Source organism: Lycium ferocissimum, chromosome 5, assembly GCF_029784015.1.
Source record: "Lycium ferocissimum isolate CSIRO_LF1 chromosome 5, AGI_CSIRO_Lferr_CH_V1, whole genome shotgun sequence".
NCBI lineage: Eukaryota > Viridiplantae > Streptophyta > Magnoliopsida > Solanales > Solanaceae > Lycium > Lycium ferocissimum.
Genome location: NC_081346.1, coordinates 70,575,707 through 70,585,682, shown reverse-complemented (window position 1 = coordinate 70,585,682; position 9,976 = coordinate 70,575,707). Strand labels below are relative to the sequence as shown.

The following is a 9,976-nucleotide window of genomic DNA, read 5'->3' as shown; positions in this document are numbered from 1 at the left end:
GATGTTTGTAAGAGGTCTACTAATTTTTTATTCTTTTGTAAAATTACTGACATCTTTCATAACCGTGTGAAGCGCAGATAAATTTACTAGTCAAGATTAAATAGATACCACAATTAAATATATATAAGTAAATATTTAAAGTTTACTTAAATTGATTCTTACAAAAGGCAAGCTCATGACAATAATATATTAACTAGTGAGAAGAATCCCGTGCTGTGCACCTGCCCAATGTGTATCCATATAAAATTTTTAAGCAGTGTTGAGAGTGATTAGGTAAGAAATTTTAATGTTTTATGTAATTATTAAGGACCGTTGGGGAATTTTTCACTTTTTCTCAAAAATTATTTTTTATTTGGAAATCATTTAAAAAATTTCAAATACGGTTTGAAGTTGTATTTGAAATTTGAAAGACACCTAAAATCTTAAAACTTCCCTTTTAATACATTCCACGGACCCAAATGGAGAGTAAAAAACTATAAACAAACACTCTTCAACTCCAACTTCAAAATTCCAAATAAAGTGAAAATATTTGGTTTTCATGACCAAACGCCTCCTAAGTTTAAACCGTGGAAGACCAAGTTTAGCTACCGAAAGTCAAGAGGAAGTTTTAAGAAACACTTCTAATCATATATGCTTAATTACAACATTTTACAAGTTACAACTAATCTGAAAGCAAATACAAAAATAAAAGGAGTGTCAATTTATAAATAAATAAAAAGAAAACAAAAAGGTACAGAAGCCAACAAAGAAAGAGTTAACTTCATTATGGGAGCCGCACTGAGAAATGGCAGAAATGTCAAATTGAAGTGGTCCCCATCCTATCAGCAAATTTATTCACTCATGTACAAGTGATAAGGCTAGAAATCCAAAGGAAGCACACATGTCGACCAAGACCTGGGTGCTTCTAGCCCCTTATATAGGGTAGTATGAAAATTCATTCAGCCCGATAATGTGACTTTAAAGTCCAAAAACAAAAAGTACACACACAACCTAACATAGTACATCATCTTTAAAGCACAAAAAATTCAAAATACCAAAATTGCTCCTAGGAAGCACACGTGTCGATCAAGACCTGAGTGTTTCTAGCCCCTTATATAAAGTAGTAATATAGCAGAACTAACATGGAAAAATAAGTACCAACCAATGTAGATTCCCAAAACTTTAAAATCTAAATCATGAACTGATTTCTCACATAGAGAGAAATAGTGTGAGGAAAAATAGAGAGTGTGAGCGATATTGTAGTGAGGTAGAAAAATCTTAAAAGAGGGTTATTTTTTTTGAGTGTGTAGTGGTCTTTGGAGTATTTTACTCAGACCTATAAAGTGTAAAATCTTTGCTATAGTTATATCAGTTGCTCCTCTTGGCCCATGGTTTTTTCCCTTTTGGGTTTCCACGTAAAAATCTTAGTGTCATTACCGCTCTTTTTTATTCTTGTTGATTAACCATATCACGATGCTACATTATTATTCCGCTGTAAATACCGTGAATATTATTTCTGTGGCGGGTTTATTCCCAACAATTTCGTCTTTCATTTCCCCCATATGTGGGTGTTCCATATGACCAAAATAAGATTCAAATTGATAAATATTATACAACTTTATTGATCACCATAATCGTTGAACAAAAGCACGAGCTACAAGAGCCATTTAAAACAAATAATACAAACAACGAAAAAAAGCAAAACTATAGAGCTTATTAATTCCAAATACCAAAGTACATATAGAATAGTGGCTACATAAATACATTACTTCCTAGGATAGATAGTGAAATAGGTTTAGGCAAGAGTTAAGCCAAGTAGTACAATTACTACAAGCAAAGTCATAATTGACCATGGACTACTAAAATGAGTCGAAAACAACTCTGCCAAAAATATTCCCTTTTTGCTGCTAGTATGATGTTGAATTTCCCGTTTGACATCCAAAAAGCTACCAAAGGAAATTAAAGGACCAGCGGGAATCTCTTGCAACACTTTGACGACTTCCTTATCTGTTCCTAAACCGTTGAAGAGTATTCCTTGCTCTCGTAATTCTTTGACATCCTCAGCGCTTATTATGAGCGATTTCATAAAGTTGATGTAATTTGTTATCTGAAAGTCAATTGCCATTGCCGATGTGTCAATGCTCATCTCATAAGCTATCATGTTCGCATACGTTACCATGGAGATGGTATCGATACGTAAAGGTGGAAGCTCGAGCTGCGCAAACAAGTAGTGAGATTTGAATTTGATTCCTGTGAGAGTTTTTAGGCTACTTGGCTTACACAAAATGCCTTTTGATTTGAGGTCTCTAACTGACTCAAACGAGTTGATACCATCAACTTCTCTTTGATTTTTGGAAACTCTGGCGCATCTGAAAGATATATGTGACAATAAAAAGATGGAAATACGTCATGCTAAAGAATATTAAGGATCTAATATTGTGATTTGTTAAAACGAGACAAACATATTGTAATATGTAAAGATAATTTTAGAGATCTCTCGTCAAGTTTAATTTAGTAACACAAACTTCCCTTTTGATTCACAATATTTAGCTTATGTCTCTTGATTTAATTTTCAAAAATAATCACGTAGGTCTGTTTTTCCTCCATATATATCACAACAGTACTGAAAGCACGATTTAATCACGGACATTGGGATTTAGTAAGCCTAATATCGTAAATCACAAAAAAGATTAGTATAATAAAACCAAACCTCAAAAAGATCTCTGAAATCATCCTCTAATAAATACAACTGCGTCACAATTTTTGTGGCGGCGTTTAGCTTCGAGAGTCAAGCAAGTTTTTCTTTGACCACGATTGTTTCATATGCCTTTAAATTGTTAAGTATTATGACTTATATAGTACTTTTGACGTATGTACTTCAAAAAATTTAAAGATTTTATGTTCGAATTCATAATCAAAAATAAGAAATTTGACTCTTAAAATCCAAAATTATATTGGGACAGCGGGTAAAGGGCAACCCGGTGCACTAAGCTCCCACTATGCGTGGGGTCGTGGGAGAAGGGCTGGACAAAGGATATATTGTTTGCGGCCTTACCTCGCGTTTTGCGCGAGAAGAGCCGGTTTCTACGGCTCGAATCCGTAACCTCCTGATCACATGGTAGCAATTTGACCAGTTACGTCACGGCTCCCCTTCAATTTATTGGGACAGAGGTTCTCCCAAAAAATGAATACATACCTGAAATACTTTTGGAAGCAGGTTGACGGGTATTGGTCTGTTGCTAATGCATTAGGCCGTCCAGCATTGTAACCAGGCACATATACTTCCCGAAAAAGTTGAAGAAGATGAAGACAATACTCATCACTACTCTGTATTTCAATTGCCTCATCAATATCCCCCCCGAAAACCATGAGCTGGCAGAACTCGTAAAGCAATTTCTTCCAGGAGTAATTTTTACCTTTTACAATAATATTACCATCACCATACATCGAGGTGGCCAACCTCTTGAGAATCCAGAGTGGAATTTGGTTCTCGAGTAATAGTATATCATTTACAATTGCAAGTATTGTTACTCTGTCAAGTGCACCAAAAGCTAATGTGAAATCCAGCATATAGCTCAAAAGTAAACACGCATCAAGGAGCATCATTCGAGCTAACTCAGCATCACTATAACGGTCCGTAGAACCTTCAACGTAACAATCTCTGATTTCCTTGATGCTAACAAGAAAACTATTGTAATTATTAACCACGTCATTGTGCCCTGGAATCAAGTGTTGCATCACTTTATATTTGTATTCCTCCGTAATTTGAAACTTTGGGTTTCCATGATGATAAGGCCCAAAAGAAACAATCTTTGGATCGTAAAGATGGTCCTTGTTCTCATCTCGTAAACATTGTGGAACTTTACGAATTTTCCATCCACCCGAGGAAGATCTCGGCGTGCACAAATCTTGGAGGACGACCTCATCGATGTTGACAACGTTAATTTCCATATCTGGTCTGCTAGCTAGAGAATGCTCAAGTTTGGGTTTGGGAGATATATATTTTAACTCTTTGGAAATCCAAATCCATTACTCCTAATATATAAGGAAAACAAGAGGGAATAAATTCTCATATCCAAGGATAGCTTTGAGGTCAATTTAAGCATTTTAAGGAATGAATTGAGATCAACTCAAGTACGTACAATAATGCTGACATTGCCAATGAGTATATGACAAGCTTTACATATTTGTGTGGCTGCAAATCATCTCATAAAGTTAAATTATTTTAAAATATAGAAATGTGACATTCTTTTGAGACAACATAAAAAGAAAAGTGTGCCATATAAATTGGGACAAAGGGAGTTCGTTATTGAATAGTTAACAAGGTAGTTATATATTTTTTATTATTTTCCTATACTTAATATATTGCCATGTGTTTCTTTAATAGAAATAAAATAGGGAAAAGAACGTGTGTGCCCCCTCAAATCAAAATAATTATCAGTCCATATGCCCATTACTTCGTACCCCCAGAAAAAACTAAAACTATTTACCCAAGATGTCCCCCAAATTTATGATACCAACATGGTATATAAATATACTGAGATAGTATCATGGAAGACTGCTTTAGTCCTTCTCTTAGTCCTCCATGATATCATCATGGTATATAATTATACTGAGATGGTATTATGGATGATCATGTTCATTTATTCAAAAAGACACACTTTTCTCAAAAAAAAAACCTCTATGATACCATCACCTTATATACATATACTGTGGTGGTATCATGGAGGACTGCTTTAGTCCTTCAATGAAACACTCCTCGAGACCGTGGTACCATCGTGGTATATAAATATACTGAGATGGTATCTTGGAGGACTACTTCAATCCTTCTCTTAGTCCTCCATGATACCATCATGATATATAAATATACTGCGATGATATCACGGAGGAAGGAGTTTGGGCAAAGGGGTACGTCGGGTAAATAGTTTCGGCTGGTTGGGTAAGAAGGGAATTAGTTTAGGAAGGGCATGAGGAGAATAATTATTTTATATTTTAGGAGTAGTGTTGCTTTCCCAATAAAATATGGCATAGCCACATTTTAGAGTCGCTTGAAAAAGCCCACGAGGGCATTTGCGCGTGACACATTTTTAGAAAAGAGCAGGGAATCACACTCTAAAAATTTCAAGGAAAGAATAGAGTAAGTTTGAAAAAACCCACGAGGGCACTTGTGTGTGACACATTTTTAGAAAAGAGCAGGGAATCACACTCTAAAAATTTCAAGGAAAGAATAGAGTAAGTCTAAAAAAGCCCACGAGGGCACTTGCGTGTGACATATTTTTAGAAAAGAGCAAGGAATCACACTCTAAAAATTTCAAGGAAAGAATCGAGTAAGTCTAAAAAAGCCCACGAGGGCACTTGCATGTGACACATTTATGGAAAAGTGCAGGGAATCACACTCTAAAAATTTCAAGGAAAGAATAGAGTAAGTCTTTTCAGTTGGCTCTTCTCTAAAGCAAAGGGGTGACTCTCTTTTTGTTCGTTGTCTCAATAATCACGTAATTTGTTATCAAAGTCACTTATTTTTCTTTTGTGTTTTAAAAGTTATTTAACTTTGTCTAATTAGCTTTCATAGTCATTTTAACCGGAAATATAATTTTCGATAACGATTTAATGACGTGATAGCTGTAAGTGTTATAAAAAATATTTAAAAAGTTAAAATCAATACTCGGGTTTAGTTAGAAACCAATACCTGACCCGACCCCATCTAGCTCTTTCCAAATTGGATCAGCTCTAAAATTAATAAAATACTTCCTTGCAATCCATTGAAGTGTCATATGAAAATTGTTGAATACGTTTAAAATTTATACTTTAGATTCGAAGATTATTAATTTGACGATACTACTTACATGACTTGCATAAACCCTAAATCGGCACCCAAACTGTTTTTATGGGTCGGATTAGGGATTGGGTCGGGTTTAAGGTGGGTTGGGTCCTAAATAAATTTAAACACTGGTTTTAATTTTTTAATATATTTTTTAAAATTTACAGTTTACACGTCATTAAATAAATATAAAAAAATGTATTTCCGACTAAAATGACCACAAAAACTAATTAGACAAAGTTAGATGACTTTTGAAAAATAAAAAATAGGTGACTTTAATGATCAATTACTATTAATTGAGTGACCATTCGAGCAACTAACTCTTTTAACTTTAAAGTAGTAACTTTGCCAATAATAACTATATAGCTACATATTTAATATATATATATATATTATATATATATATATATATATATATATTTATATATAAATAATATATATATACAAGGTAATTAATGTATTTATATATTTTATATTTTCCTATAATTGCCATGTGGTTCTAAAATAAAAATAAAATATGGCATAGGCCAATGTATTTTATTATTTTACTATGAAGCTACTCAAGCAATGGCTTGGGGCCCCAATTTTTTGAGGGCCCCACTTTTAGATGTATTATACTATGTATTATTAAAAGTAAAATTTGTTTTTTTGAGGAGAAAATAAAATATTTTTTTATTTTTAATGTGGGGATCATTGTAATAATTAGGGAATGAAATAATTTTTTAGGAAATTGTTTCCTTATGTAGGTAATAGATACCTACTTTATTGCCTCATTTATATCTTAACAACTAAAATGGACCCACATTATTATTCCTACATTTACCTTTTTCATTCTCCGTTTTACTATTCTTATTCTCAATATTCTGAATTCTCAAACGGCTGCAAAATTACTACTGCTTACAAGTTACAAGAGATCAAAATTTGCTTGTTGATGTCTTCTTCAAAATTTCAAGCATTGCAACAAGCAATCATCATATTGAAGCAGTGCAACTCCATTTCGATATCGTTATATCAACCTATCAATTTTTTGAGTCATATTCTATTATTCTAACTTTATTTATATGTTCATTAAAAATTTTGTCGTTGTTGATATTCTTACTCCATAACTATTTCAATCTTTCCTTTTTTTTTTTTAAACGAAATTCTTTTTGGCCTCTGAATTTGGTTGTCTACTTCTAATTTTGTTGAATATTTCACCAGGCCACATTTAGAGTCATCTGAAACAGCCCATGAGGGCATTCATGTGTGACACATTTAGAAAAAAAGAAGGGAATTACACTTCAAGGAAATGAAAAATAGTTTGAACTATTAAATTGCTCTTCATTTGAAGCAAATGAACGAGTCATTGTTTTTTTTTTTCTACTCGATCTATAACATTTATTTTGGAGCCTCAATTAATATAATCAAATTACATCCCGCATGTCTCATTTTAAGGGGGAAGCACCCCCTATCAATTTTACTCATATCCAAGAGTCGCACTTGAATATTTATTTGTATTTATTTAATTATAATATTTTATCATATAAAAATGTATCACCCCCAAAAATATTTTCTGGAAGAACTAAAGCACAACACCACCTAAAAAACGTCTAGGAACACGTGGAAGCAATTCAAGCCCAAATAAAATGGTCCAAGTAAAAATAGGAATGCACTTTAATTTCCCACTTTATATAGGGGTAGGAGGCTGATCAAAGTGTTACTCCATTATCTACATGAAATTGGTACGACTTTACAACTTCAACGAAAGGTAGATTTGATTAGTTTTAGAATTTGATACGAATTCATATTGGAAAGAAGTTTTAAAGGTTCTAGAACTATAGTTCTAGTCTCTATTTCACGTGCACGTGTAGCCCCTAGAATTATTGTAATTGAAAACTTTATCTAAAGATAATGAATTTAACCACAATACATAATTTTAAAACACATTAAATAAATAGTGTTATAGGCTTATAGCGGGTCGGTTTTGATCAATAATGTATTCTAGTTTTGATTTGTTAAACAACACATCATGAATACTTAGTGTCGGATTTAATATAATTTTCTCCCCTCAGTTATGTATCTATTTCTGATTATAGTGCTATGAATATTCTCAATGATTCGATTATTTGAATAGCTCAAACCTCATGAAAAACTGATACAGTAACCATTTGAATGTTCCCCTCCTTCAGTTGGACTGAAAAACTCTCTTGATGGTCGCATCAACAATTGTTATATTGATCTATATTTCTATTATACCTTACACGATGTATCATAATCCCTACTCCTCTTCTACCAAATGCTATAAATAGTAGCCAATACATTAGACAATTACTTAAATATATTTACTAAATATATTATATACAACCATTGTCACTTCATTAAGCAAATTGACTTTCCATAGGACAAACATATCCTCAGCTTGAGATGAATGAATTTATATTTATTTTTAATTTAATCAGATTTTTTTTTTCTGCAGAAATGTTATGCATACATAATTTCATGGCTATTGTTATTATATTTATTATAAAAATATTTTCTTGGGATTACTATAAAAGATGAGTTTCAATTTTTAAGGGCATGAAACTCCAAAATTTCTTTTGTAAGTAATATAAAAATACTGATAGATAAATAAGAGGACATTAATTTTGAGAATATTTATTTCTTATTATTTCCTAACAAAATTTTTAAATAAGATATGACTCAGTGACAATACATGGTTGAATTTTTTTCACTTATTGGTACTAAAAACAACACAAGATGAAGTTCATCTTGTGCACGTGTCAATATTTGTTACTTATTGTTATTTCTAATAATTGGATTTGTTTGGCTTAACGTGTCTAAATCTTAAAAGGCATGCATGCAAACATAAGAAGATCACAATAAATAAGTTAGAACATAACACCAACACATCTTGGGTGGGATCTACCTTAGGTTACAATGTACAAGGTAGTTACATTAGTGCTGAGATTTCTAATATTAAGCTACGTCTAATAAGTTAAAGATATCTACCTTGACATATTCCATCTGAAAATACGTAGAATATGTGTATTTTTTTTTTTCTCACTATGACACAAATGCCCAATAGTCAATGGATGTAAAACATCACAGACTCGGGGATCAAAATTCCCCTAAGATTAATCAACAATAACCCAAAACTAATTGCATCTCGTCCTCTATAAAGGGTGTGCTGCTTGAAAAGAGTCTGGTACCTTTTTGCATTTATCGCTACTCCAATTTTGACTCATCTTTTCACGTAGAATCTTCATATCTGTAGTCTGTAGAAAGTTCTCATGCTCTTCATTGGCTTTGTTTCTCAATTGATTTTCTGATATGAAATATACTTCTACAAATTGTAATTGAACTTACATATTAGAAGAAAGTAATAACAAAAGTGTCAATTGAGAATGCAACGTTGACAAAAGGTAGAAAGAGGGTTTAACATTATCTGGGAAAGGAGAAGCAGTACTTGTCTTTCTTTAAGTCTAGGTTTTTAATTTGTAGGAAGTGGTCAAAGGTTTTTTTTTTTTTTTTTTTTTTTTTTTTTTTTTATTATATATATATTAAATAGGATTGGGATAACTTTCGAACTTTAACAACTGGTAGGACACTGATTGGTATTAAAATTCTATGCAAAATAAATAGTTTACTTATGAAGGGCATAAACGTTGTTTAATATTTAAAGGACATTTTGATGTTCAACATTTAGCTAAATGTTGAACATCATCGTTTAAATATAGAAATGTTTTTTCTTGGTTGAATTTCATAAACTGGGGTTTAGGATGGAAAAACATAAAATAGTAGGAATATGCAAATACGTTTGATTGTTTATCAGATCATAAGAACCAAATTTGTATCAGTTGATCAAAATTAAAGAGATACCTCAATTAAATAAGCAAATATTTAAAGTTTACTTAAATTGATTATGTACAAAAGGCAAGTTCATGACAATAAGTTGCTTGATATATACTATAACTAACATGGACAAATAAGTACCAACCAATGTAGATTTCCAAAACTCTAAAATCTAAATCATGAACAGATTTCTCACGAATAGAGAAATAGTCTGCGAGGAAAAATAGAGAGTGTGAGCGATATTGTAGTGAGATGGGAAAATCTTAAAAGAGGGTTATTTCTTTTGAGTGTGTAGTGATCTTTGGAATATTTTACTCATACCTACAAAGTGTAAAATCGTTGCTA

General features: G+C 32.2%; 1 protein-coding gene across 2 annotated transcripts in view; it reads right to left on the bottom strand.

Moving 5' to 3' along the window:
* Nucleotides 1–1,673: 1,673 nt before the first annotated feature.
* The window catches only part of LOC132057268 (UPF0481 protein At3g47200-like), a 44,022-nt gene continuing 35,719 nt past the window's right edge, over nt 1,674–9,976 (bottom strand). Inside the window, exons 1-2 of one of the 2 annotated variants that reach the window (XM_059449788.1) lie at nt 3,176–3,991; nt 1,674–2,348 (exon numbers count right to left, since the gene is read on the bottom strand). In XM_059449788.1, coding sequence (XP_059305771.1) covers nt 1,775–2,348; nt 3,176–3,930 — 1,329 coding nt within the window. In that variant the 5' untranslated portion in view covers nt 3,931–3,991 and the 3' untranslated portion in view covers nt 1,674–1,774. Of the gene's footprint in view, nt 2,349–3,175; nt 3,992–9,976 lie in introns of those variants that run through there. The other variant, XM_059449787.1, reaches the window with a different exon arrangement.